Here is a 15,798-nt window from a genome sequence, read left to right as displayed (position 1 = left end):
TCATTGCCATTCATGATGTTAGGTTTTGCTTTATAGGAAGTAATGGCCTGCAAACACTGCCAGAGCTGACATGCATCCGATTATGTCTCTAATCTCAATTGGAATTGTTTTATCACTCTAAAGATAGCCTTCTGTAGGTCATGCCTGGACTTCTTGTATAGTTCCAGATCACTGGTACTGAATGCCCCTCTGCAGACTATGCATTTGTGATTCACCCACAGCTTTTGATTTGGGTATGTCTGGTCTGTTTTCATGGGCACACACTCATTCACAGAGGTTTTAATGAATTATAGTGATTATAATACCATTAGTCTCAATGTAATTATGGAAAAGGACAGGTCGGGTAGAGATTCTAAATTAGAGAAAGGCAAATTTTGATGGTATCAGAAAGGGTCTGGCAAGTGTGGATTCGGACAGGGTGTTGTCTGGCAAAGGTGTACTTGGTAACTGGGAGTCCTTCAAAGTACAGAGTTTGTATGTTCCTGTCAGAATAAAAGGGAAGGGTAACAAATTTAGGATCCTTGGTATAGAGAGATATTGATGTCCAGGTTAAGAAAAAGAAGGAGGTGCATTGCAGGTATGGCCAGGTAGGAATAAATGAGGTACCTGAGGAATATAAAAAATGCAAGAGAACACAAGAAGGAAATCAAGAGGGATAAAAGAAGCATGATGTTACTCTAGCTGACAAGGTGAAGGAGAATCCTAAGGGCTTCAACAGATACATGAAGAACAAGGGGATAGCAAGGGACAAAATCAGTCCTCTGGAAGATCAAAGTGGTTTTCTATGTGTGGAGCCAAAAGAGATAGGGGAGATCTTAAATGGATCTTTTGAATCTGTCTTTACTCAGGAGATGGACACAGAGTCTATAGATGTGAGGGAATGCAGCAGTGAGGTCATGAACGCCACAGAGTTTACAAAGGAGGATGTGTTTGCTGTCTTGAAGCAATTTAGAGTGGACAAATACCCGAGGTCCAATGAGGTGTTCCTCGGACCCGGTAGGAGGCAAATGCAGAAAATGCAGTGGCCCTAGCAGAGATATTTGCAATATCCTTAACCATACATGCGGTGCCATAGGATTGGAAGATAGCTAATATTGTTTTGTTGTTTAAGAAATCCTCTAAGAATAATCCAGGAAATTATAGGCCAGTGAGCCTGGCATTAGTAGTGGGAAGATATTCTAAGGGACTGTATATATAAATATTTGGATAGATAGGGACTGATTGGGAATAGTTAATATGGTTTAGTGCATATTAGGTCATGTCTAACCAATCTTAGGAGTTTTTCAAGAAAGTTACCAGAAAAGTTGATGAAGGCAAGGCAGTGTTTGTTGTCTTCCTGGACTTTAGCAAGGCCTTTGACAAGATTCTGCACGGGAGATTGGTCAAGAAAGTTTAGTAGTGGAAGCTTCTTACAAAATAAACCATAAAGCAGAATTACTTAATAAGATTACTGCCTTACGGTATGAGTATAATACTATAATGTCCAAGAGTGTTTCAAAACTACTAACACAAGTCATACAGAGGTATTTTGAGCTTGGTGAAAAGCCCCATAAGTTATTAGCCAGTCAGTTAAGACATGCAGGCCTCCAGGGCCATACATCGTATAAAGGCGAAAGATGGCTTTTTATTGACAGACCCGGCAAATATTAATAAGTGTTTTGGGGAGTTCTATGCTAATGTTTGCCAATCACAAGGCAGTCCAGACACTGAAGCTATGGAAGCATTTTTTGCTAATCTGAATCTGCCCATGCTGTCAGCAGATTCAGTAAATGCACTTGATGCTGAAATTAGCCTAGGTGACATTAAGAAGGCCATCTCCTCTCTCCCCAATAATAAGGCAGCGGGTCTGGATGGCTTTAGAATGGAATTCTTCAAAGTATTTGGTCCAAAATTGTCGCCTGTACTCCTAAGAATGTTGAAACTCTCTAGGTTAGCTTCCAGATTGCCACCCACTGTATGTAAAGCCAATGTCTATCTCCCTGATTCCAAAACCAGGCCGTGATCCCGAGGTGGTTTCATCATATCGCCCCATTTCGCTGCTGCCCATTAAAACCAAAATTCTCGGGAAAGTCCTGACCAATAGGTTAAAAGAACACATTTGTTCTATCATTTATCCAGACCAAACTGTTTTTATTCCAGGTAGACGTGTATTTTAATTTGCGCCATCTCTTCAATATTTTATATACAAAGCATGCAGAAGAGGCTGTAGTCATCTCAATAGATGCACAACATGCGTTTGACCAAGTGGAATGGCCATATATGATGTTTGCACTTAAGAAATTTGTATTTGGACCATCCTTCATTAAATGGATTGAGATAATTTATTCACACCCATCTGCTTCAATTATCACTAATCAGAATATTTCCTCCCTTTTTGCAATTCATCATGGGACTTGTCAAGGCTGCCCCCTTTCTCTGTTTTTGTTTGTAGTTATCATTGAACCATTGGCTGTTAGCATCAAACAGGACCCTTTGATATCTCCCATTGATATGCATGGACATAAACATTACCTTTTGTTATAAGCTGACGACGTCCTTTTATATATCTCCAGCCCACAAACATCAATACCTGCCCTTCTGACTCTAATTAATAATTTTGGCAGTTTTTCAGGTTTCTTTATTAATTGGGATAAGAGTGAACTAATGCCAATCACTGCAGTGGTTAATACAGCATAAGTACAGTCCATTCCCTTTAAAATAACTTATGATAATTTTTCCTATCTTGGTATGACTATTACAAAAAACCCAGATGATCTTTTACAAGTGAATTGGCGAAACAAAATTGAGCAGGTTAAACGCAATATTGACTTTTGGAAAACCCTTCCAATTTCTTTGGTGGGGAGGATTAACACAATCAAGATGATTGTACTGCCACGATTTCTTCATCTTTTCCAGTCAATTCCATGTTTATTCCTCAGTCATATTTTAAGCAATTGGATTCAATTATTATACCCTTCATTTGGAATTATGAAGCCATTAGAATTACTAAAATACACTTGTCAAAACCTAAGGAAGCAGGTGGTTTTGCTCTACCAAACATTAAAATGTATTACTGGACTGCCCACCTATCCATTCTTGCATGGTGTAAAAAAGGCCCACCTTCTACTCAGACTCATGCCCAACATGGTTACTCATAGAACAAATACTTTGTAAGAAGACTTCCTTAACAGCTCTTCTTAATAGCCCCACTGCAGTTAATAAGTCATATTTTAGTAACAACTTCGTGGTCGGTATCACTATAAGAATTTGGAAGCAGATTCAACTACACATTAAGGCTCCAAAAACTTATACTGTATTGACACTTCGATCTGTGACAATCATTCCTTTTTGCCTGGCCTGAATGATACTGTTTTTTCTACCTGGAAACAGAGAGGCATCTGTAGTATAGGTGGTCTATATATTAATGGAAACTTTGCCTCATTTGCGCAGTTAAAAGCAGTTTACAATATCCCTGCATCTGCTTTTTTTTAGATATTTACAAATTCGAGATTATGTTAAGAAATATATACCTACCTTCGAGGATTTAGACAAACATGAGTCCCTGGAGGCAATAAATAAATTTGATCCTGTTACTCGTAATAGGGTATCCTATTTTTATCAGATCCTACATAATGGAGCTCGGGTGAATACTGCAGGTCTTAAACAGGCATAGATGGATGAATTGGGTATAGAACTGACAGAGGAGGTCTGGGATGAGTGTTTAAAGAGTATACATGATTGTTTGGTCAATGTTAGACACAGACTCATACAGTTTAAAACATTACATGGACTCCATTATTCTAAAGAAAAGTTGCATAGCTTCTACCCAGATGTTTTGCCAATTTGTAATAGATGTAAATCTGAGAACAGTAACTTGTCACATTCATTCTGGTCATGTTGTAAGCTTTATGCATACTGGAAAAGTAATTTTCACTGTTTCTCTGAGGCTTTTGGGAAGCAGTGGGAACCATAGCCATCCTTGGAGCAACAAGTTCCTTATCTTCAGCCAATAAGTACAAAAAAGTGGCTGTATTGTTTGGAATGATGATTGGTAATCCTGCAAATGTGGAAAATGGACTCTGTGCCTTCATATAATCTGTGGCTGAGAGAACTGGCAAACACTTTACATTTGGAGAGACTGAGACTCTGTAATGAGGACAGAGCAGACATTTTTGAAAGGATATGGGGCCCTGTATTGGACTTTCTTATGGGGTGAGGACTGAGGTTTTTTGGTGCGGTGCACCTCTGCTGTGTATGTTTACTTCTTGCCTTTATATTTTTTTTCTCTTTTGCTGCTCAAAATTTAATTTGATTTTACTATGGTTGAGGTTTTTTGTGGATGTGCTTTTTTATGTTAGTTTTTTTTGTTAGTTTTTTCCAAGTCTGTTCACATAAAATAATAAAATATATTAATAAGAAAAAAAGAAAGTAAGTTCAGTTGCTGAGGTAGTAAATTGGACTGACATTGACTTTGCTGGAGAAGTCAGTGAGTGGTAATAGATGATTGCCTCTCTGACTGGAGGACTATTATTAGTGGTGTAAGGCAAGGATCAGTGCTGGGTCTGTTGTTGTTTGTCATCTATATCAATGATCTGCATGATAATGTAAACTGGATCAGGAAGTCTGCGGATGACAATAAGTGGACAGTGAGGAAGACTATCAAAGTTTGCATTGGGATCTGGACTGGCTGGAAAATGGACTGAAAAATGGTAGATTGAATTCAATAGGGACAAGTGTGAGATCTTGCACTTTGAGAGGACCAACAGGATAGGTTAGTACCCTATTAACTGCAGGTGAGCAGTAGGACACTGAGGAGTGTAGTAGAACGGGGGATCTGGGAATACAGATCCATAATTCTTTGAAAGTGGTGTCACAGGTAGATAGAAACGTAAAACAAACTTTCAGCACATTGCCCTTCATAAATCAATCTATTGAGCATAGGAGTTGGGATGTTATGTTGAAATAGTATAAGATCTTGGTGAGTATTGTGTGCCGTTTTGGTCACTTATCTATAGGAAAGATATAAATAAGATTGAAAGAGTGCAGAGAAAATACAGAAGGATGTTGCCAGGACTTGAGGACCTATAGTAAGTTATGGGAATGGTTGAATAGGTTAGGACTTTATTCCCTAGAACATAGAAGATTGAGAGGAGATTTGATAGAGGTATACAAAATTATGAGTTGTACAGCAGGGGAAATGAAAGCACTGAGGTTGGGTGGAAGTACAACTAGTAGTCTTGGGTTAAGAGTCAAAGGTGAAACGTGTAAGGCAAACATGAGGGTACTGAGAGTGTGGAACAAGTTGCTAGCATAAATGGTGATGTGGATTTGATTTCAACATTTAGGAGAAATTTGGATAGGTACATGGATGGGAGGGATAATGGAGGGCTATGGTCCGGGGCACGTCAATAGGACTGGGCAGATTAACGGTTCATCATGGTCTAAATGGGCTAAAGGGCCTGTTTCTGTGCCGTAGTGTTTTATGACTATCTTTCCTGTAGTTAGATGACCAGAACTGCATGCAATACTGCAAATTAGGTCTCATCAATGTTTTATACAACTTCAATATAACATCCCATTCATCCTGAATGCCAAATGACTGACCTTTTGGACTAGCCTCCCTTGCAGAACTTTGTCAGCATCTTGCTAAAGTCCATATAGACTGCCATTCATCAACTTTCATGGTAACCTTGAAAAGGTCTATAAGATTGGTTACACACAAACTATGATGCACAAATCCAGATTGACTATCCCTAATCACATCTTCTCTATAATGTCCCTTAAAATACTTTCCAATCATTTACTCACTACTGATGTCAGGTTCACTGACCTGTAATTTCTTGGGTTATTCTTTGAACCTTTCTCAAACAGTAGGACAATTTTAGCTATCCTCTGCACCTCACCCGTGGTTAAGGATGTTTTAAGTACTTCTGCTAGGGCACGTTTTCTGCACTCATCAAGGAGATGTCTATATGAATACTACACTGTCCTGCTAGACATCTCCCTGACATGCTATTGCTTAGGCCTAGAACTAACTTTGGCAATGATACTTCTTCATTTTCCTATCTGATTACCCCTCCGCCCCCCACCCCATGGGACAATCCATTATGGCTGCTACTGTTGCTGTATGACATTTCAGGAATGTGGCTCCTAACGTATGTAACTAGCTTTAAAAATGATTCCGATTGAGCTAAGTACTGACTGCCATGAAAAGTTGCACAAATTAACAGAGTACGTTGTCCCAAAACTGCCCTTGTTGTAATGGGGAAATCCAGCTGGCTAGCAATCTAATTCTTGACCTTTATATAACTTTCACAAACAGCATTAGGTAATATAAGCTTATGGTGTGATCAGATACAGTAATATGTAGAGATTTTAACTGTTAATATTTAGATTTACTTTGTACTTCTTTTCAAACATCCAACATGCAATTTTGTTATTTTTAAAATAATATTATATAAACAATAACCTGATTATTATATATTATTTAGTTTGAAAATGAAAGTCTCAGTATGAAACTAGAAGAAGAGATAAGTAAAAATGAAGAAGCAACAAAAATGTAAGTAACATTTAAAATTACTTTTCAGACTGAACCATATTACAAAGTTAATTTGAGGTAAAGATTCATTTTGAAAATTACTGGTCTTGTTGCATTGGAGATCACAGATAGATAGATAGATAGATAGATAGATAGATAGATAGATAGATAGATAGATACTTTATTCATCCCCATGGGGAAATTCAACTTTTTTCCAATGTCCCATACACTTGTTGTAGCAAAAACTAATTACAAAAATACTTAACTCAGTAAAAAATATGATATGCATCTAAATCACTATCTCAAAAAGCATTAATAATAGCTTTTAAAAAGTTCTTAAGTCCTGGCGGTAGAATTGTAAAGCCTAATGGCATTGGGGAGTATTGACCTCTTCATCCTGTCTGAGGAGCATTGCATCGATAGTAACCTGTCGCTGAAACTGCTTCTCTGTCTCTGGATGGTGCTATGTAGAGGATGTTCAGAGTTATCCATAATTGACCGTAGCCTACTCAGCGCCCTTCGCTCAGCTACCGATGTTAAACTCTCCAGTACTTTGCCCACGACAGAGCCCGCCTTCCTTACCAGCTTATTAAGACGCGAGGCGTCCCTCTTCTTAATGCTTCCTCCCCAACACGCCACCACAAAGAAGAGGGCGCTCTCCACAACTGACCTATAGAACATCTTCAGCATCTCACTACAGACATTGAATGACGCCAACCTTCTTAGGAAGTACAGTCAACTCTGTGCCTTCCTGCACAAGGCATCTGTGTTGGCAGTCCAGTCTAGCTTCTCGTCTAACTGTACTCCCAGATACTTGTAGGTCTTAACCTGCTCCACACATTCTCCATTAATGATCACTGGCTCCATATGAGGCCTAGATCTCCTAAAGTCCACCACCATCTCCTTGGTCTTGGTGATATTGAGACGCAGGTAGTTTGAGTTGCACCATATCACAAAGTCCTGTATCAGTTTCCTATACTCCTCCTCCTGTCCATTCCTGACACACCCCACTATGGCCGTGTCATCAGCGAACTTCTGCACATGGCAGGACTCCGAGTTATATTGGAAGTCTGATGTGTACAGGGTGAACAGGACCGGAGAGAGTACGGTTCCCTGCGGCGCCCCTGTGCTGCTGACCACCGTGTCAGACCTGCAGTCTCCCAACCGCACATACTGAGGTCTATCTGTCAAGTAGTCCACTATCCAATCCACCATGTGAGAGTCTACTCCCATCTCCGTTAGTTTGTGCCTTAAGATCTTGGGCTGGATGGTGTTAAAGGCACTAGAGAAGTCAAGGAATGTAATCCTCACAGCACAACTGACCCCATCTAGGTGAGAGAGTGATTTGTGCAGCAAATACGTGATAGTATCCTCCACTCCCACCTTCTCCTTATACGCAAACTGAAGAGGATCCTGGGTGTGCCTGGTTTGTGGCCTCAGATTCTGTATTATCAGCCGCTCCATGGTCTTCATCACGTGCGACGTCAAGGCAACAGGTCTGAAGTCATTCAACTCCTTTGGTTGTGGTTTCTTCGGTACCGGGACAATACAGGATGTTTTCCACTGTCTGGGTACTCTTCTCTGCTCCAGGCTCATGTTGAAGATGCGCTGTAGTGGTTCTCCCAGCTCAGTCGCACAGGCCCTCAGTAATCGTGGGGGAACTCCATCCGGTCCAGCCGCCTTGCTGGTACAGATCTTCCTCAGTTGACCTTCCACCTGTGCAGCCGTAATCCTGGGCGTGGGCAAGGTCTCCTGTGAGTGGCTATTTTCCTGTGAGGGAAGTAAGCCTGGTGTGGATTTCTGCGGTGAGGATGAGATTGAGCTGTCGAACCTGTTGAAGCAGTTCACAGTTAGTTAGAAGAAATTTAAAGCAAAACAGAAAATGCTGGAAATACCATTCAGGTCTAATTTCAGATTCTATTACTGGGCAACTAATGTAAGGAATATCACATTCTGGTCATATTATATCAATAGGGACGACTGCCCACCATGGACTTTACTAAAAGCTCAATTGGTTAAAAATGCCTCAATTATTTCACTTCTTGGATCTTCTCTTCCTTTATCCTTCAGTAAAATTACTAAATTTCAATGTGGAACTAGACAAGGTTGTCCCTTGAGCCTTTTGCTCTTTCATTTGGCCTTAGAACCCTTAGCCATTGCTTTTCGAGAATCTAATGATATTACTGGTATTCTAAGGAGAGCTTTATGCTGATGCTCTATTTTTATTTCTAATGTCGAGACTTCACTACCTCCTGTGCTTTCTTTACTTTCTTGTTTTAGCCAGTTTTCAGGATACAAATTGAATTTACATAAGAGTGAACTTTTTCCTCTGAATAATTTGTCATCAATTAAGGCTAACCTTCTTTTAAAATTGTAAAAAATCAATTTACCTATTTGGGTGCAACAATTACCAAGAATTAGAAACACCTATTTAATGAAAATTTTCTTAACTTACTGAATTTTGTAAAAAGGACACTATCAAACTGGTCGCCTTTTTTGTTATCCTTGATTGGCCGAATCAAATCTATTAAAATGATCATTTGACCTAAATTTTTATATATCTTTTTCAGGCATTGCCTGTTTTTATTCCTAAATTTTTTTTGATTCTCTTGATTCTATTATATCTTATATATGGAAAAATAAACATTCTCGACTAAATAATTTGTTTTTCTGAAGGTGTTAAATTACTGGAATTCTCAATTCCAAGGGGCTGTGGAGGCTGGATCATTATAAGTATTTAAAATTTTTTTAAAGATTGGAAAACTGAGGGATGTGGGGAACTGACACAGAAGTGGAGGTGTGATCAGTGTAGATCAGCTTTGGTTATAATGATTGGTAGGGCTGTGTTAAAGGGCCAGGAGGCCTACTCTTGCTCTGTTTTCTTGTGTATATATAACTGTACAGTTAGCAATACATATGATATCTTATTACAGTTATGATCTTACTATGGAACAGAGGTGAATTGTCAATACAGGAAGCCGTACATGGTTCATGCAGAATATTTTCGGTACTAAGGTTATGACATTCATCTCATTAGATGTTCACATTGTTACAAATCTCTTGTAGTTCTGGGTTATTTGTGCACCAGAAACACCTAGATAAAGCAGTTTCATCAGTGTTGTTTTTGTTAAAGTGTAGGCAAACAGTAGTTGTAACCATTCAGTGCTCTATGATTGTAATGTAAGATATGAACAAAATATGATATGAGGACATATGATATGAGTGATTGGGCTGAGATGGGACAGTTAGCATACATGTAGATGCAGTGTGTAGTGAGAGTGTGAGGAAGGGCAGGCAGATGATAGGGAAAACTTGCTGTTGGTGGGATGAGTTAAGTGTAACATGGGGGAAAATCAAAAAAGGTAATGAAGACAGGACTGAAGGTTTTATATTTGAATATACGCAATACACAAAATAAGTTAGATTATCTTGAACAGTTAGAAATTGGCAGGTACAACATTGTGGGTATCACTGAATCATAGCTGAAAGAAGTCATAGTTGGGACCTTAACATCCAAGGATACAAGTATCAAAACGACAGGCGGGTAGGCAGAGGCAAAATGACCCTGATGGGAGTTATATACAGGGCTTCAAATAGTAGTCAGGATGTAGAGTACAAAGTACAAAGGGGATTGAAAAGGCTTGTAAAAAAAGGGCACTGTTACTATAGTGATGGAGAATGTGCATATGCAGGAAAATCAGGTGGGTGCTAGATCCCTAGAGAAGGAACTTGCAGAAGGTCTACATGATGACTTTTTAGAGCAGCAAATACAATTCTGGATTAGATGTTGTGTGATGTACCATATTTGATTTGGGAGCTTAAGGTAAAGCAACCCTTAGGAGACAGAGATCATAATATGATAGAATTCACCCTGAAGTTTGAGAGGAAGATATTAAAATCAGATATATCAGTATTCCAGAGAATTACAGAGATATCGGAATGGGAATGCGAAGTGGAATTAAAATGGGTGGTCACTAAAAGATTCCGCTTCTTCTGCAGATGGAGCATAGGTGTTAGGTGCTAAGTTAAAATACTGGATTTCCAGGGTTGTGATCTTAGGATTGCTATCTGTGCCAATGTGCTTATGAAGCCAGAAATAAAAAGATCATACTGTTTAACACATGGCTAAGGAGATGGTGCAGGATGGAGGACTTCTGGATCATTGGGCTCTCTTCAAGATTCAAGATTGTTTAATATCATTTCCTCTACACAAGAATCAAATAATTATTACAGATGATCCAATGAAGCACAACAAAAATACAGAAGATAAAGATAAGAAAAATAATAACAAAAATATAAATACAAAAGATAGCTCATACACATTGATTGTATGTCCATAAAGTGATACTAGGTTGTACATAAGGTTACTAATTGGAAATAACAAAGTAGTGATGGAGTTTGTGAGTGGAGATATTGATCAGTTTTGCTGTTTGGGGAAAGTAACTATTTTTGAGTCTAGTTATCCTAGCATGGATGCTACTTAGCCTCCTCTGTGATGAGTGTGGGATCCTTTATGATGTTACTAACCCTTTGCAAGCACCTTTTTGTTTATATGTCCTTGGTGGCAGGTAGGGTGGTCCTGTGATGCATTGGGCAGTTTTGACTACCCGTTGTAGAGCCTTTCTGTCCGCTGCAGTGCAGTTTCTGTACCAAGCTGTGACGCAACTTGTCAGGATGCTCTCTGCTGCGCATCTGTAAAATGACGAGTATGGATGTGCGAAGTCCAGCTCTTTTCAGACTACTCAGAAAGTAGAGGTGTTGATGAGTAAACACAAAGTACACTGCACATGCTGTGGTCAGATCAACATGTACAAACAAGCTGGAGGAACTCAGCAGGTTGGGCAGCATCCATGGAAACGAGCAGTCTCCGTGGATGCTGCCCAACCTGCTGAGTTCCTCCAGCTTGTTTGAGAGGTGTTGATGAGCTTTCTTGACTGTGTAGGATATGTTTTGGGACCATGAATGGTTGTACGAGATGTGCACTCCAAGGAGTTTGAAACTGCTTGCAGTTTCCACTGCTCTGCTGCCAATGTTAAATGGGGGTGTGAGTGGTGCAAGTTCTCCTGAAGTTGATAACCATTTCCTTTCCAGAGAAGGTAGGAGCTGAGCAGAAGGGACTGTTTGTACATGAAATGGAGAGGAACAAATATCCTTGCAGGAAGATTTCCTAGTACTGCATGGGTGGTGTTTTAAACTGGAGTTGCAGAGAGATGGGAACCAGAACACCAGGGCAGATAGCAGAATGTTAGTGGGGAAAGATGTTGTTAAGCCTACATACAAAGTCAGGAATTGAAAGGTTGAGCTTGAGGACTAATGTTTTGAGTATATTTCAATGCAAGGAGTATTGTAGGAAAGGCAGATGAGCTTAGGGCATTGATCAGCATTTGAATAATGACATTATAGCTATTAGTAAGACTTGGTTGCAAGATACACAGGAGTGGCAGCTCAATGCTCCAGGCTTCCATTGTTTTAGATATGATAGAATGAGAGGTATTAAAAGAGGAGGGCAGGAATTACTAGTCAGGGAAAAAGTCACAGCAGTGCTCAGACAGGGGAGACTAGAGAGCTCATCTAATGAGGCTGTATGGGTGGAACTGAGGAATAAGAAAGGGATAACCACAGTAATGGGATTATATTATAGACCACTGAACTGTCCATGGTATTTAGAGGAGCAAATTTATAGAGAGTTCACACACCGTTGCAAGAAATTTAAGATTGTGAAAGTAGGTAATTTTACCATTTTACATATTGACTGGAACTCCCATACTGTAAAAGGGCAGGGTGGGATGGAGTTTGTCAAATGTGTTCAGGAATGTTTTCTTATTATGAACATAGAGGTCCCAGCTAGAGAGTGTATGATACTAGATCTCCTGTTAGGGAATGAGACCGGGCAGGTGACAGAAGTTTGTGCAGGGGAACACTTTGCATCAAGTGATTATGATGGCATTAGTTTAAAAATAATTATGGAAAAGGATAGGTCTGGTCCTCAGGCTGAGATTTTAAATTGGAGAAAGGCCAAATTTGATGGATTTAGAAAGGATCTGGCAAGTATGGATTTGGGAAGTTTGTTTTCTGGCAAAGATGTACATGATAAGTCAGAGGCCTTCAAAAATTAAATTTTGAGATTGCAGAGTTTGTTATGTTCCTGTTAGAATAAAAGACAAGGATAACCGGAGGTTAATACGTCAGACCTTATCAGAGGATCAGAAGTGGAGAGGGTCAGCAACTTTAAGTTCCTTAGTGTTATCATTTTAAAAGATCTGTCCTGGGTCCAGCAGGTAAGTGCAGTTATGAAGAAAGCACAACAGCACCTCTATTTCCTTAGAAGTTTGTGGAGATTCAGTATGCCGTCAAAATATTTGACAAACTTCTATGGATATATAGTGGAGTATATTTCCCGGTTGCAGAGTGGCCTGGTATGGAAACCCCAATACCCTTGAATGAAAAATCATATAAAAAGTAGTGGATATGAGGTAGTCCATCATGGGTATACCCTCTCCACCATTGAGCAAAGTTACATGGAGTGCTGTTGCAGGAAGGCAGCATCCATCCTAAGCCATGCTCTCTTCTTGCTGCTGCCATCAGGAAGAAGGTACAGGAGCCTCAGGACCCACAGGAACACATACTACCCTTCAACCGTCAGGCTCTTCCACCAGTGTTAACTTCACTTAACTTCACATGTCTCATCATTGAAATGTACCCACAACCTATGGACCCATTTTCAAGGACTCTTCATCTCAAGTTCTCGATATTTATTGATAATTTATTTATCATTATTATTTTCTTTTGTATTTGCACAGTTTGATATCTTGTACATTGACTGTTTGTCCAACCTGATGGGTGAAGTCTTTCATTGAATCTATTATGTTTTTGAAAGGTATTAAGGTCCTGGTTTAAAAAAAAAGGTGTTGCATAGCAGGTACAGGCATGAAGAAGCAAATGAAGTACTCAAGGGAGTATAAGAAATTCAAGAGAATGCTTAAGAAGGAAATCAGGAGGGCTAAATGAAAACTTGAGGCTGCTCTAGCAAACAAGGAGAAGGAGAATCACAAGGGCTTCTACAGATATATTAAGAGCAAAAGGATAGGGACAAAATTGGTCCTCTGGAAGATCGGGGCTGGGGGGGGGGGGGAGGTATCCATGCATGGAATCAAAAGAGACGGAAGATCTTAAATGGATTTTTTGCATTATTCAGGAGATGGACACTATAGAAGTGAGGCAAAGCAGCGGTGAGGTCATGGACCTTGTACAGATTACAGAAGAGAAAGTGTTTACTGCTTTGAGGCAAGTTAGGGTGGATAAATCCCCAGGACCTGACAAGGTGTTCCATTGGAGGCTAGTGTAGTCATTGCAAGGGCCCTAACAGAGACATTTAAAATGCCCTTAACCATGGGTGATGTGCTGAAGGATTGGAGAATAGCTAATGTTGTTCCATTGTTTAAAAAGACTCTACAAATGAACAAGGAAATAATTGGCCAAGAGGCCTGATATCAGTAGTGGGTAAGATTTGGATGGTGTTCTAAGGACCAGATAAAATAGTGTTTAGATAGACAGGGGACAATTAGGGATAATCAGCATAGCTTTGTGCATGGTAGGTCATGCCTAATCAATCTTACGGCTTTTTAAGGAATTTTCCAGAAAAGTTGATGAAGGCAAGTCAATAGATGTTATCTACATGGACTTCAGCAAGGCCCTTGACCAAGTCCCAAATGGGAGATTGTTCAAGAAGGTTCAGGCACTTGGCATTCAAGATGAGGTAATGAATTGGATTAGACATTAGCTTTGTGGGAAAAGCCAGAGTGGTAGTAGATGGTTACTTCTCTGATTGGAGACCTGCGATAAGTGGGATGCTGCAGTGGTTGGTGCTGGTTGTTTGTCATCTATATCAATAATCTGGATGAGAATGTGGTAAACTGGATCAACAAATTGTCAGATAGAACCGAGATTGAGGCAGTAATGGGCAGTGAAGAAGACTGCCAAAGCTTGATGTGGGATCTGGATCAGCTGGAACAAAAGGCTGAAAAATGGCAGATCAATTTTTTTGCAGAAAGGTGTGAGGTGTTCAATTTTGGGAGGACAAGCCAGTGCAGGACTCGGACCTGTGAATGCAGATCCATAATTCCTTGAAAGTGATATCACAGTTAGATGGGGTTGTAAAGAAATTTTTGGCACATTGGCCTTCATAAATCAAAGTACTGTGGTAAAGTATTTGGGATGATCTGTTGAAGTTGTATAAGGTATTGATGAGGCCTAATTTAGAGTATTGTATGCAGCTCTGGTCACCTACCTACAGGAAAAATGTCAATTAGTTTGAAAGAATGCAGGCTAATTTGATAAACGTATACAAAATGAAGAGTGGTATAGACAGGATAAATGCAAGCAGGCTTTTTCCAGTGAGGTTGGGTGGGACCAACTAAAGGTCATGGGATAAGGGTGAAAGGTGAGATATTTAAGGGGAACATGAGGGAGAATTTCTTCATTCAAATCGTGGTGGGAGTGTGAATGAGCTGCCAGTGGAAGTGGTGGATATGGGTTTGATTTCAACATTTAAGAGAAATTTGGATAGGTATACAGATGGGAGGCATATGAAGGGCTATGATCACCGTACAGGTTAATGGGACTAGGTAGATTAATAGTTTGGCAGAGACTAGATGGGCCAAAGGGCTTGTTTCTGTGTTGTAGTTTTCTTTGACTCTAATATTCTTCACAAGTCTGATGCCTGTTTGTAGATACCATGTTTTAAATATTGCCTATGAGCTGTTTGTATGCATGACAGCCACTGCATATTTGATTTAATTCATAACCTCTTAAGATTGTTGGCAAAATAAAATTGGTCCATCTCTGACACCTCTCTTCTCATGAACATCGATTTCTCTAGCTTCCGGAAACCACTCCCTCAGTCACCCGCCTGCCCCCTCCCCCATGAACGAATGAACACACACACACACACACACACACACACACACACACACACACACACACACACACACACACACACACACACACACACACACACACACACACACTTGCTTTTCCCTCAGTCTAGTGGCACTCTCACTCTTTCTGTTACTCTTCCTTAACCAGATGACTTGACCCTCACCTCCTTCTGCTTGCCTACCTCATTTTCTTTGTTCTATGTTCTACTGTCCTTTCCTATCAGATTCCCTGCTCCTCAGCCCTTTACCTCTTCAATCTATCAACTGCTAGCTTCTCAGATAATTCTCTTTTATCTCCACTCACCCATCCTCCTGCCCTCCCACTCTCAGCTGAATACACCTATC

General features: G+C 40.0%; 1 protein-coding gene across 1 annotated transcript in view; it reads left to right on the top strand.

Moving 5' to 3' along the window:
* The window catches only part of sycp1 (synaptonemal complex protein 1), a 275,829-nt gene that overhangs the window by 57,931 nt on the left and 202,100 nt on the right, over positions 1-15,798 (top strand). The window contains exon 6 of the mRNA XM_073055277.1: positions 6,471-6,538. Within this exon, the coding sequence (XP_072911378.1) occupies positions 6,471-6,538 (68 nt within the window). The remainder of the gene's footprint in view (positions 1-6,470; positions 6,539-15,798) is intronic.

The sequence above is a fragment of the Hemitrygon akajei genome, chromosome 8 (genome assembly GCF_048418815.1).
Source record: "Hemitrygon akajei chromosome 8, sHemAka1.3, whole genome shotgun sequence".
In the NCBI taxonomy this organism is placed as follows: Eukaryota; Metazoa; Chordata; class Chondrichthyes; order Myliobatiformes; family Dasyatidae; genus Hemitrygon; species Hemitrygon akajei.
This window is presented reverse-complemented; position numbering and strand designations above follow the sequence as displayed.